This window comes from Peromyscus californicus, unplaced genomic scaffold (assembly GCF_007827085.1).
Source record: "Peromyscus californicus insignis strain IS unplaced genomic scaffold, ASM782708v3 Scaffold_12__1_contigs__length_115047231, whole genome shotgun sequence".
Taxonomy (NCBI): domain Eukaryota; kingdom Metazoa; phylum Chordata; class Mammalia; order Rodentia; family Cricetidae; genus Peromyscus; species Peromyscus californicus.
Window position 1 is genome coordinate 55006983 of NW_026294413.1, and position 14467 is coordinate 55021449.

A 14467-nucleotide genomic window follows, 5' to 3' on the forward strand; every position below is an offset into this window, starting at 1 on the left:
TCAACTATTTGGGGCAATACATGGATCTCCATATATATAATAATTACAGATACTTAAATGCAAAATATTTCAGTTAGCAGAAGACTGGAAAATCAAGAAAGGCTAAGTTTAGGTCCACAGGAGGTCCTGATTCAAGAAAGTCAGTTTTGTTTTGCTAAGGCTTTCAGCTAATTAGACAAGGCTCACTCACAACGAGGATAGTAATCTGCTCTATTACATGTTAAAACATCTTCACAAGCTTCTCCCACCCAGAGAGTCCTGTCTCTATGACCTAGGCCCTGGGGCACAATCCATGCCCCAGAACCCCCACCCATTGTTGCCCCAGTTGCTGGCCAGCAGGAAAGACTCCTGTGACAGGCTTCCCCACCAAACCCCATCCCCCATCAGACCCTGCAATCTATAAGACCCACTCCTTACCCCAAAACTACCTATCCAACTGCAACCTCACTGGCTTCCTGAGACACAGAATCTGCCAGCTCTAATGGGCCAAGAGCGACTCCCTGAGACACAGAACCCGCTAGCTCCAATTAGACCAAGAGCTACAATTGGACCCAGAGTGACCCCCTGAGACACAGACACAGCAAGCACAGATTGGACCAAGAGCAGCTTGCTCATGCACAGGCACCTCTCAGCACCTACTGGAGGAAGAGATGGGTAAATGCCGGTGCAAAAATACATACAACAACATAAAGAGCAATATGGCACCACTGGACCCTAGCTGTTTTACAACAGTAAGATGTGAACAAACATCACAATGTAGAAGAAGCAGAAGAAAGTGACCTTAAAAATAACTTTATGAAGATGATAGAGGCTTTTAAAGAAACTGAGGAAAAGACAAACAAGAAATTGGAAGAAATCAATAAATCCCTTAAAGAAAGCCAAGAAAACCGTGAAAAGGCAATTAAACAGGTGAAGGAAACAATTCAAGACCTGAAAATTGAAATAGAAGCAATGAAGAAGACACAAACTGAGGGAATGCTGGAAATAGAAAATCTGAGTAAACGAACAGGAACTACAGATGCAAGCATAACCAACAGAATACAAGAGATGCAAGAGAGAATCTCTGGTATGGAGGATACAATAGAGGAAATAGACTCATCAGTCAAAGAAAACACTAAAGCCCAAAAAATCATCACACAAAGCATCTAGGAAATCTGGGACACCATGAAATGGCCAAACATAAGAATAATAGGGATTAAAGAAGGAGAAGAATATCAACACAAAGGCACAGAAAATATATTCAACAAAATTATAGAAGAAAACTTTCCCAACTTGAAAAAGGAAATACCTATGAAGATACAAGAAGCTTATAGAACACCAATTAGACTAGACCCTCCCAAAAAGTCTCTTCGCCACATAATAATTAGACCACAAAACATGCAGAATAAAGAAAGAATATTAAGAGCAGCAAAGGAAAAAGCCAAGTGACTTATAAAGGCAGACCCATTAAAATACACCCAACTTATCAATGAAGACTCTAAAAGCCAGAAGGTCCTGGACAGACATAATGCAGACACTAAGAGACCATGAATGCCAGGCCAGACTACTATACCCAGCAAAACTTTCAATCACCATAGACAGAATGAACAAGACATTCCAAGACAAAACCATATTAAAACAATACCTATCCATAAATCTAGCCCTTCAGAAAGCACTAGAAGGAAAACTCCAACCTAAAGAAATTAGATGCACCCACAGAAACACAGGCAATAGATAATCCCACAGCAGCAAATCCCAAAAAAGGGGAATACACACACACCACCATCAAGAAATAATAGGAATTAACAATCACTGGTCATTAATATCCCTTAATATCAATGGATTCAATTTGTCTATAAAAAGACACAGGCTAACAGAATAGATACAAAAACAGGATCCATCCTTTTGCTGCATACAAGAAACACAACTCAACTTCAAAGACAGACACTACCTCAGAGTAAAAGTCTGGGAAAAGACTTTCCAATCAAATGGACTTAAGAAGCAAGCTGGTGTAGCTATCCTAATAGTTGACAAAATAGATTTCAAACTAGAATCAATCAAAAGAGATCAGAAAAGACATTACAAAATCATCACAGGAAAAATCTACCAAGATGAAGTCTCAATTCTGAACATTTATTCCCCAAACACAAGGGCACCCACATATGTGAAAGAAACATTACTAAAGCTTAAATCACACATCAAAACCCACACACTAGTAGTGGGAGACTTCAACACCCCACTCTCACCAAAGGACAGGTCTGCCAGACAGAAACTTAACAGAGAAATAAGGGAACTAACAGACATTATGACTCAAATGGACTTAATAGATATCTACAGAACATTCCACCCTAACACAAAAGAATATACCTTCTTTTTTTTTTAATTTATTTTAATTTATTTTGCAATACGATTCAGTTCTACATATCGGTCACGGATTCCCTTGTTCTCCCCCCTCCCGTCCCCCTCACCTTCCCCCCAACGCCCCCCCCCATTCCCATCTCCTCCAGAGCAAAGCCTTCCCCACAGACTGAGGTCAACCTGGTAGACTCAGTCCAGGTAGGTCTAGTCCCCTCCTCCCAGGCCGAGCCAAACAATCCTGCATAGGCCCCAGGTTTCAAACAGCCAACTCATGCAATGAGCACAAGATCTGGTCCCACTGCCTGGATGCCTCCCAAACAGATCAAGCCAATCAACTGTCTCACCCATTCGGAGGGCCTGATCCAGTGGGGACCCCTCAGCCATTGGTTCATAGTTCATGTGTTTCCATTCATTTGGCTATTTGTCCCTGTGCTTTATCCAACCTTGGTCTCAACAATTCTCGCTCATATAAACCCTCCTCATTCTCGTTAATTGGACTCCCAGAGATCCACCCAGGGCCTAGTCATGGATCTCTGCATCCAGATCCCTCAGTAGTTGGATGAGGTTTCTAGCACAACAATCAGGGTGTTTGGCCATCCCATCACCAGAGTAGGTCAGTTCGGGCTGTATCTCGACCATTGCCGGCAGTCTGTTGTGTGGGTATCTTTGTGGATTTCTGTGGGCCTCTCTAGCACTTTGCTTCTTCCTGTTCTCATGTGGTCTTCATTTACCATGGTCTCCTATTCCTTGTTCTCCCTCTCTGTTGTTGATCCAGCTGGGATCTCCCGCTCCCCCAAGCTCTCTTTCCCTCGACCCTCGCCTTTCATTACCCCCACTCATGTCCAGGCTGTTCATGTAGATCTCATTCCATTTCTCTGTCATTGGGCGATCCCTGTGTCTTTCTTGGGGTCCTGTTTTCCGGGTAGCCTCCCTGGTGATGTGAGTAGCAGACAATTCATCCTTGTTTCATGTCTAGTATCCTGCTATGAGTGAGTACATACCATGTTTGTCTTTCTGAGTCTGGGTTACCTCACTCAGGATGATTTTTTCTAGATCCATCCATTTGTCTGCAAACCTCATGATGCCATTGTTTTTTTCTGCTGAGTAGTATTCCATTGTGTATATGTACCACATTTTGTTTATCCATTCTTCAGATGAAGGGCATCTGGGTTGTTTCCATGTTCTGGCTATTACAAACAATGCTGATATGAACATAGCTGAACAAGTGCTCTTATGGTGTGGTTGAGCATTTCTTGGGTATATGCCCAAGAGTGGTATAGCTGGATCTTGGGGGAGATTGATTCCCAATTTTCTAAGAAAGCGCCATATTGATTTCCAAAGTGGTTGTACAAGCTTGCATTCCCACCAGCAGTGGAGGAGAGTTCCCCTAGCTCCACATCCTCTCCAGCATAAGGTGTCTTCAGTGTTTTTGATCTTAGCCATTCTGACAGGCGTAAGGTGGTATCTCAGAGTTGTTTTGATTTGCATTTCCCTGATGATTAGGGATGATGAGCAATTCCTTAAATGTCTTTCGGCCATTTGAGTTTCCTCTGTTGAGAATTCTCTGTTTAGTTCTATAGCCCATTTCTTAATTGGACTGTTGGGCATTTTGATGTCTAATTTCTTGAGTTCCTTATATATTCTGGATATCAGTCCTCTGTCAGATGTGGGGTTGGTGAAGATCTTTTCCCATTCTGTAGGCTGTCGCTTTGCCTTGTTGACCGTATCCTTTGCTCTACAAAAGCTTCTCAGTTTCAAAAGGTCCCATTGATTGATTGTTTCTCTCAGAGTCTGTGCTACTGGTGTTCTATTTAGGAAGTAGTCTCCAATGCCAATGCGTTCAAGACTACTTCCTACTTTCTCTTCTAGCAGGTTCAGAGTAGCTGGATTTATGTTGAGGTCCTTGATCCACTTGGACTTAAGTTTTGTGCACGGTGATAGATATGGATCTATTTGCAGCCTTCTACATGTTGATATCCAGTTTTGCCAGCACCATTTGTTGAAGATGCTTTCTTTTTTCCATTGTGCACTTTTGGCTTCTTTGTCAAAAATTATATGTTCATAGGTGTGCGGATTAATGTCAGGGTCTTCAATTCGATTCCATTGGTCCACATGTCGGTTTCTATGCCAGTACCAAGCTGTTTTTATTACTGTAGCTCTATAGTAGAGCTTGAAGTCAGGGATCGTGATGCCTCCAGAAGTTGTGTTATTGTACAGGATTCCTTTGGCTATCCTGGGTTTTTTGTTTTTCCATATGAATTTGAGTATTATTCTTTCCAGGTCTGTGAAGAATTGTGTTGGTATTTTGATGGGGATTGCATTGAATCTGTAGATTGCTTTTGGTAAGATTGCCATTTTTACTATGTTAGTCCTGCCTATCCATGAGCATGGGAGATCTTTCCATTTTCTGACATCTTCTTCAATTTCTTTTTTCAGGGACTTAAAGTTCTTGTCATATAGGTCCTTCACTTGCTTGGTTAGTGTTACCCCAAGGTATTTTATGTCATTTGTGGCTATAGTAAAGGGTGATGTATCTCTGATTTCCTTCTCCACTTCTTTGTCCATTGTATATAGGAGGGCTACTGATTTTTTTGAGTTGATCTTGTATCCTGCTATGTTGCTGAAGGTGTTTATAAGCTGTATCAGTTCCTTGGTGGAATCTTTGGGGTCGCTCAAGTATACTATCATGTCATCTGCAAATAGGGAAAGCTTGACTTCTTCCTTTCCAATTTGTATCCCCTTAATCTCCTTATGTTGTCTTATTGCTCTGGCTAGAACTTCAAGTACTATATTGAATAAGTATGGGGAGAGTGGACAGCCTTGCCTCGTTCCTGATTTTAGTGGAATCGCTTTGAGTTTCTCTTCATTTAATTTGATGTTGGCTGTTGGCTTGCTGTAAATTGCCTTTATTATGTTTAGGTATGTTCCCTGTATTCCTGATCGCTCTAATACCTTTATCATGAAGGGGTGTTGGATTTTGTCAAATGCCTTTTCTGCATCCAGTGAGATGATCATATGGTTTTTTTCTTTGAGTTTGTTTATATGGTGTATTATATTGACGGACTTTCGTATGTTGAACCACCCTTGCATCCCTGGAATGAATCCTACTTGATCATGGTGGATAATTGTTTTGATGTGTTCTTGGAGTCTGTTTGCCAGTATTTTATTGAGTATTTTTGCATCAATGTTCATGAGGGAGATCGGTCTGTAGTTCTCTTTCTTTGTTGTATCCTTGTTTGGTTTAGGAATTAGGGTAATTGTAGCCTCGTAGAAGGAGTTTGGTAATGTTCCTTCTGTTTCTATTGTGTGGAACAATTTAGAGAGTATTGGTATTAACTCTTCTTTGAAGATCTGGTAGAATTCTGCGCTGAAACCATCTGGTCCTGGGCTTTTTTTGGTTGGGAGACTTTTAATGACTGTTTCTATTTCGTTAGGGGTTATTGGACTATTTAAATAGTTTATCTGGTCTTGATTTAACTTAGGTATGTGGTACCTATCCAGAAAGTTATCCATTTCTTTTAGGTTTTCCAGTTTTGTCGAATAGAGGTTTTTGAAGTATGACCTGATGATTCTCTGGATTTCCTCAATGTCTGTTGTTATGTCCCCCTTTTCATTTCTGATTTTGTTGATTTGGATGCTCTCTCTCTGTCTTTTGGTTAGTTTGGATAAGGGCTTGTCTATCTTGTTGATTTTCTCAAAGAACCAACTCTTTGTTTCATTAATTTTTTGTATTGTTCTCTTTGTTTCTATTTTATTGATTTCAGCTCTCACTTTGATAATTTCCTGGCGTCTATTTTTCCTGGGAGACTGTGCTTCTTCTTGTTCTAGAGCTTTCAGGTATGCTGTTAAGTCTCTAGTGTGAGATTTCTCCAACTTATTTATGTGGGCATTTAGTGCTATGAATTTCCCTCTTAGTACTGCTTTCATAGTGTCCCATAAATTTGGGTATGTGGTGTCTTCATTTTCATTGATCTCTAGGAAGTCTTTAATTTCTTTCTTTATTTCTTCCTTAACCCATTGGTGATTCAGTTGGGTATTATTCAGTTTCCATGAGATTGCAGGTTTTCTGTAGTTTTTGTTGTTGTTGAAATCCAACTTTAGACCATGGTGGTCTGATAGAACACAGGAGGTTATTCCAATTGTTTTGTATCTGTTTAGATTTGTTTTGTGGCCAAGTATGTGGTCAATTTTAGAGAAGGTTCCATGGGGTGCTGAGAAGAAGGTATATTCTTTTTTGTTAGGATGGAATGTTCTGTAGATATCGATTAAGTCCATTTGAGTCATGACATCAGTCAAGTCCTTTATTTCTCTGTTAAGTTTCAATTTGGGAGATCTGTCCAGGGGTGAAAGTGGGGTGTTGAGGTCTCCCACTATTAATGTGTGGGGTTTTATATGTGATTTAAGCTTTAGTAATGTTTCTTTTACATATGTGGGTGCCCTTGTGTTTGGGGCATAAATATTCAGAATTGAGACTTCATCTTGGTGGATCTTTCCTGTGATGAGTATGTAATGCCCTTCTTGATCTCTTTTGATTGATTTTAGTTTGAAGACTATTTTGCTGGATATCAGGATGGCTACACCCGCTTGTTTCTTAAGACCGTTTGATTGGAAAGTCTTTTCCCAGCCTTTTATTTTTAGGTAGTGTCTATCTTCGAATTTGAGATGTGTTTCTTGTATGCAGCAGAAAGATGGGTCCTGCTTTCGTATCCATTCTGTAAGCCTATGTCTTTTTATAGGTGAATTAAGTCCATTGATATTGAGGGAAATTAATGACCAGTGATTGTTCATTCCTGTTATTTTTTGGTGGTGATGTGTGGGTACTTCTATACGTTGGGGTTTACTGGTGTGGCTTTATCTGTTGCCTGTGTTTTCGAGGGTGTATCTGACTTCCTTAGGTTGGAATTTTCCTTCTAGTGCTTTCTGTAGGGCTGGGTTTGTGGATAAGTATTGTTTAAATCTGGCTTTGTCATGGAATGTCTTGTTCACTCCATCTATGGTGATTGAAAGTTTTGCTGGGTATATTAGTCTAGGCTGACATCCATGGTCTCTTAGTGTCTGCATTACATCTGTCCAGGTTCTTCTGGCTTTCAAAGTCTCCATTGAGAAATCGGGTGTTATTCTGATGGGTTTGCCTTTATATGTCACTTGGCCTTTTTCCTTTGCTGCTCTTAATATTCTTTCTTTATTCTGTATGTTTAGTTGTTTAACTATTATGTGGCGAGGGGACTTTTTTTGGGGGTCTAGTCTGTTTGGTGTTCTATAAGCTTCTTGTATCTTCATAGGCATTTCCTTCTTTAAGTTGGGAAAGTTTTCTTCTATGATCTTGTTGAATATATTTTCTGTGCCCTTGAGTTGGTAGAATATACCTTCTTATCAGCACCCCATGGGACCTTCCCTAAAATCGACCACACACTCAATCACAAAGCAAATCTCAACAGATACCCTCCCCCTCCCCCCAAAAATTGAATAACCTCCTGTATTTTATCGGACCACCATGGCTTAAAGTTAGATTTCAACAACAACAAAAATTACAGAAAGCCTACAGTCTCATGGAAACTGAATAATGCCCACCTGAAACACCAATGGGTCAAGGAAGAAATAAAGAAATTAAAGATTTCCTAGAATTCAATGAATATGGAACACTATGAAAGCAGCGCTAAGAGGAACAATCATATCACTAAACGCCCACATAAAGAAGGTGGAGAAATCTCACACTAGCAATTTAACAGCACACCTAAAAGCTCTAGAACAAAAAGAAGCAAACTCACCCAGTAGGAATAGATGTCAAGAAGGCTGAAATCAATAAAATAGAAACAAAGAGAACAATACAAAGAATCAATGAAACAAAGAGTTGGTTCTTTGAGAAAAATCAACAAAATAGATAAGCCCTTATCCAAACTAACCAAAAGGCAGAGAGAGAACATCCAAATTAACAAAACCAGAAATGAAAAGGGAGACATAACAATAGACAATGAGGAAATTCAGAGAATCATCAGATTATTCTTCGAAAACCTGTACTCCACAAAATTGGAAAATCTAAAAGAAACAGACAATTTTCTGGATAGATACCACATACCAAAAATAAATAAAGACCAGATAAACAATTTAAATAGACCTATAACCCCTAAGGAAATAGAAACAGTCATTAAAAGTCTCCCAACCAAAAAAAAAAAAAAAAACCCAAGACCAGATGGCTTCAGTGCAGAATTCTACCATAATTTCAAAGAAGAGCTAATACCAATACTCTTCAAATTGATCCACCCAATAGAAACAGAAGGAACATTACCAAACTCTTATTTTTGAGTCTACAGTTACCCTGGTACCCAAACCATACAAAGATGCAACAAAGAAAGAGAATTATAGACCAATCTCTCTCATGAACACTGATGCAAAAATACTCAATAAAATATTGGCAAACCGAATCCAAGAACACATTAAAAAAATTATCCATGACCAAGTAGGCTTCAACCCAGAGATGCAAGGATGGTTCAACATATGAAAATCTGTCAATGTAATACACCATATAAACAAACTGAAAGAAAAAAAAACCACATGATCATCTCATTAGATGCTGAAAAGGCATTTGACAAAATCCAACACCGCTTCATGATAAAGATCTTGAAGAGATCAGGAATACAAGGAACATACTTAAACATAATGAAGGCAATTTACAGCAAGCCAACAGCCAACATCAAATTAAATGGAGAGAAATTCAAAGTGATTCCACTAAAATCAGGAACAAGACAAGGTTGTCCACTCTCCCCATATCTATTCAATATAGTACTTGAAGTCCTAGCTAGAACAATAAGACAACTAAAGGAGATCAAGTAGATACAAATTAGAAAGGAAGAAGTCAAACTTTCCCTATTTGCAGACAATATGATAGTATATATAAGTGACCCCAAAAGTTCTACCAGAGAACTCCTACAGCTGATAAACACTTTCAGTAATGTGGCAGGATACAAGATTAACTAAAAAAAAATCAGTAGCTCTCCTATATACAAATGATAAACTGGCTGAGAAAGAAATCAGAGAAGCATCACCCTTTAAAATAGTCATAAGTTATATAAAATACCTTGGGGTAACTAACTAAGCAGGCAAAAGACCTGTATGACAAGAACTTTAAGTCTCTGAAGAAAGAAATTGAAGAAGATATCAGAAAATGGAAAGGTAGGATTAACATAGTAAAAATGGTAATCTTACCAAAAGAAATCTACAGATTCAATGCAATCCCTATCAAAATCTCAACACAATTCTTCACAGACCTGGAAAGAATAATACTCAACTTCATATGGAAAAACAAAAAAACCAGGATAGCTAAAACAATCCTGTACAATAAAGCAACCTCTGGAGGCGTCATGATCCCTGACCTCAAGCTCTACTGTACAGCTATAGTAATAAAAACAGCTTAGCATAAAAACTGACATGTGGACCAATGGAATTAAATTGAACACCTTGACGTTAATCCATACACCTATGAACACCTGATTTTTGACAAAGAAGTCAAAGCTGTACAATGGAGAAAAGAAAGCATCTTCAAAAAATGTGCTGGCATAACTGGATGTCAACATGTAAAAGATTGCAAATAGATCCATATCTGTCACCATGCACAGAACTCAAGTTCAAGTGGTTCAAAGACCTCAACATAAATCCAGTTATACTGAACTTGATAGAAGAGAAAGTAGGAAGTAGTCTTTAATGCATTGATACAGGAGACCGCTTCCTAAATATAACACCAGTAGCTCAGACACTGAGAGCAACAATTAATAAATGGGACCACCTGAAACTGAGAAGCTTTTGTAGAGCAAAGGGCACAGACAATAAGACAAAACAATAGCCTACAGAATGGGAAAAGATCTTTGCCAACCCCACATCTGATAGAGGGCTGATCTCCAAAATATATAAAGAACTCAAGAAACTAGACTGTGGTGATATTGTGTCCCCCAATATATTGTGCACCCTAATAATCTTATCTGGGGTCAGAGAACAGAACAGCCACTAGATAGACATAAAGGCCAGAAAGTGGTGGCACACACATCTTTAATCCTATCTCTTGGGTGGCAGAGATCCATCCAGATATCTGTGAGTTCCAGGCCACACTGGAAACAGCCAAGCATGGTGATAGACACCTATAATCCCAGGAAGTGATGGTAGGAAACAGAAGGGTATATAAGGCGTGAGGACCAGGAACTAGAGGTTTTTAAGCTTTTAGGTTTTTAGTAGCAGTTCAGCTGAGATCCATTTGGGTGAGGACTCAGAAGCTTTCAGTTGCATTTATTTTCTCTGTTACTGAACCACTTTCAGAAACGGCTTTATTGTTGCTCAATTCAAAATGAATAGAATTTTTGAATATGTCAATATCTGTCATCCATACAAGATGCTTGCATAAATATCACATACTGACAGGAGAGCATGTGGACAACTTTGGAGAAAACAGAGACAGAACAGAAGGGATGATCCACTCTTCTATTTGAATTCTCTCTACAACTTACTGCCAGCCCTGTTCCTACCTAGACACACATGACACACAAAGAGGTAAGAAGAGGATGCATTTATGCAGTACTTGTGGAACATTTACATGCTGGGTTTATGATTAAAAGAAGGATAATTGGAAAAAAATTAGAACCAAAAGACCCCAAGTCAAGAGCTGTTGATTCTCAGAAGAAATGCAGGAAAGGGACTGTGAGGCTTTTATTAGCAAAAGCAATTTAGAGCCTTACTGTTTCTTGTTCAAATATAGGTTCTACCTGTGGTAAGCTGAAACTATTTGATTTTCAGCTTAGTAAATACATTTTTACAAAAGAAAGCCATGAGACTTTGTTATCAGCTTTCAGGTACCTATATTTGCACAAGCTGATACTTTCTTGCTTAGGCTCTAATTTTATGATTGGCCAACAAGCCCTCAAGCCCTGGATTACAAAGCTAAGTATTTAGCCATGCCATGTTCCATTGGGTCTCCTGGAGTAAGACACGACTTCTCTGATTATACTCTGTTGGTTAAATCTCGGTAGCTGGTAGCTGATCAGCAGAGATGCTCTGTATGTGATCAAGCTGACACATCACTTACATCTTGGCAGAACACTGCTACCTAGAGTGAGGGCAGATGTTGCCCATCCACAGAGCTGTGATACATTTGTGCTCTCTTCCTTCATTCTCAGGTGGTAGAAAGACACAATTAGGCCCAATATTATGAGCATGTTGGTGCTTTTGAATCCGGAAGGGAGCAAGATGGCCTAACCACAAGTTGTACTCGATCCCCACTCTGTTCCCACAGATGTGGCTCTCTGGTCAAAGAACTCCCCTTCTCAGTTCCTGCTCATTCATGAACGCTGTGGTTCAGTTCCATGCCAGCTACAGAACCACTCAGGTAAGTCAGTCACAGGAACGAGGCTTCACCTCCCTCTCTGATGCTCAAAGTCTTCTTCCCACAGCTCTGATTGTTCAGCATTTCCAAGTAGGCTGGGTGGCCCTGCATGGCGTATGGTGTCCTACTCCCTAGAAGGTGAGACTACGGGACATGGACTGTGTGGATCTCGTCTGCCAGTCCCTAGAATGTCCTGTGTTCAGTTGCCTCCTTAATCTCGTCCTCACCAACAGGACACACCAAACACATGGGGTGTTATCCTGTACTGTGCAATCACCTGTCGTCTGCCTCAGGGAAAAAATGGGGTCAGCTCTTCTGGTTCAGGACGTGAAGCTGTTGGTCAGAAGTCAAGAACTGTCATTCATCTAAACCAGTGGTTCTCAACCTTCCTAATGCTGAGACCCTTTAATACAATTCCTCATGTTGTGGTGACCCCCCCCCACCATAAAATTATTTTTGTTGCCACTTCACAACTGTAATTTTGCTACTGTTATGAATTGTGAAGTTAACATATAATATATAGGATATCTGATATGCGACCCCTGTGAAAGGGTCCTTTGACCCCAGGGGTTGCAACCCACAGGTTGAGAACCACTGATCTTAGCACTTAAATAATTGACTTTGATAAGTATCTTTAAGCTCTTAAAGTAAACACACAGAGAACACAGCACAGCAATATGCTTATTGACCCAGAGCTAATCTGCAAGTCTTGAGAAAGTCAACCCAAACGGGGCCAGTTTTTCCTTCGCCGTTATCTTCCCACTTCCGGTTTGGGGAATCGTCACAAATACAATGCATTTAATTTTGGTTTGGTTTGGCAGGGAAGTGCCCCCTACAGGTTCATGTGTGTGATTGCAAGGTCATAGGCTTGTGCCTTTGCTTTGCAAATTTGGGAGAACTTTAGGACATAGGGCCCCAAAGTGGATGTTCGAGGGGTCTAGCCTAGTCCCACGGCCAGCCTGAGTTCCCTCTACTACGTGGGTCAATAAGATGCGAACAAAGCACACCATAGTTTCTCCTTGCCGTGGCTACTCCAGTCACGATGCCTTTCCCACTAGGATTGAACCGGACGCTCTGAACTATGAACCACAATAAATGTCCCTTCCTTCGGTTGTTTCTGTCAGGGATTTTGACACCACAACAGGAATAGTAAACAATGCAGACCTTGAATACCCTTTCTTCACTTCTCTGGGTCTTTCTCCAGCAATTTGCTTCTTGAGATGGGCACCAGAAAGGGGGGAGGAGGGCTAAAGGGGCCTTGTATCCTACGGCAGATATTGTGCTTCAAGCCTGCTTTTCAAAACCCAACAAAATGCAGTTTCTCAGGTCAGGTATGCACAGAATGACTCCCCAGCCTCAATTTCTCTCTCCCTTTTGGTGTTAGTAGGGTAATTTCTCTAGCATGAATATCCCAGCCAGGATCCCTGGAGGACTGTCTCACAATGACCTCCCAATGAACTGTACCTCTTCAGTGAGGGGAACATGAGATGGATAGACCCTCTGGTAAGTACCTCAAACTCCTACAGTACCACTGGAACTCATTTCTCCATATGTCACCGAGGTTTCCAATATCCGAAAGCTTTCATAAGCATGTGGTATGGGACTGGAGAGACAGCTCCACTGTTAAAAGTGTTTATTATTCTTTCAAGAGGACCTGAGTTTAGTTCAGAACACCTACCCCTGGACACACACAACCTCCTTTAACTCTACCCCCAGGACATCTAATGCCCCCTTCTGGCCTCAGTGGTCACTGCACACACCTGGCATACATACATACATATAAACAAAAAATAATATAAAAGAGTTAGTGAAATTACAAAATGTACTCCAAATGGCATTAGGCATGTGTTGAAGGAGGTGGCTTTCCCAGCATTACCTCCACAAACTACAGCAGACAAGAAGCTGCACTATTGCATCAGTAGTTTGAAGCCCTGATGACCTTTACATCCAGGTCCAGTTTCATTCCACTGTTTTTTAAAGTGATTCATGAAAATGGGTCATCTTGCAGGGATCTTTGTTCAGATGACCTTTAGCTCAGAGAAGCTGGTATTTACAGGGAATAACAGAGTCATTTTATAAATACTTGTCCAATGTACACTGCCATTGTTCCCCATAAAGTCTTTTGAATCAACTTCTCATTGGACGTATTGTGCAAGATTAGAACTCACTATTACCTATTGAGATTGAAGACAAAGTAATTCAGGGAAACATGGAAAGTGATACAGTGAGGAATTGAACCCCATATTCATTTTCGGAGAGCTTATGTTCCTTCTCCTCCTGCTGCTGAATCAGCTTTTGCACCTCTCTGGCTTCTGGGGAGGTGTGAAGAATGTGCATTTGCAACACCATGCAGGGCTCTGGCACTTCTTAACTCTCCCAAAGGTCCACTTTGACAATTTCTATCCTTATTCTTCGCCCCTCTCTTTTATCCATCACTAAATTTTCATAAAATGGTAAGTTTAGCTCGGTCTGGAACTCTGCTCTGACAACATCTTACACTGGACTGTGGAACACTTAATCATTGTTCTGAGTAAAGCTAATTTGTTCTATATCAGAGAAATGCTGGGGAATGTTACTTCTGTGTATGGCTTGACTCCTTTAAGACAATCAAACCAAACTTGTGGGAACTCATGAACTTTGGACCGACAGCTGTGGAGCCTCCATGGTACTGGACTAGGCCCTCTGCATAACTGAGACAGTTGTGTAGCCTGATTTGCTTGAGGGGCCCCCTGGTAGTGAAATTGGAATCCATCCCTGGTGCATGAG

At 40.4% G+C, this 14467-nt stretch overlaps 1 protein-coding gene across 1 annotated transcript in view; it reads left to right on the forward strand.

The window, feature by feature from the left end:
- The window catches only part of Adam28 (ADAM metallopeptidase domain 28), a 105575-nt gene that overhangs the window by 26817 nt on the left and 64291 nt on the right, over window positions 1-14467 (forward strand). Inside the window, 1 exon segment of the mRNA XM_052734247.1 lies at window positions 11612-11704. Coding sequence (XP_052590207.1) covers window positions 11612-11704 — 93 coding nt within the window.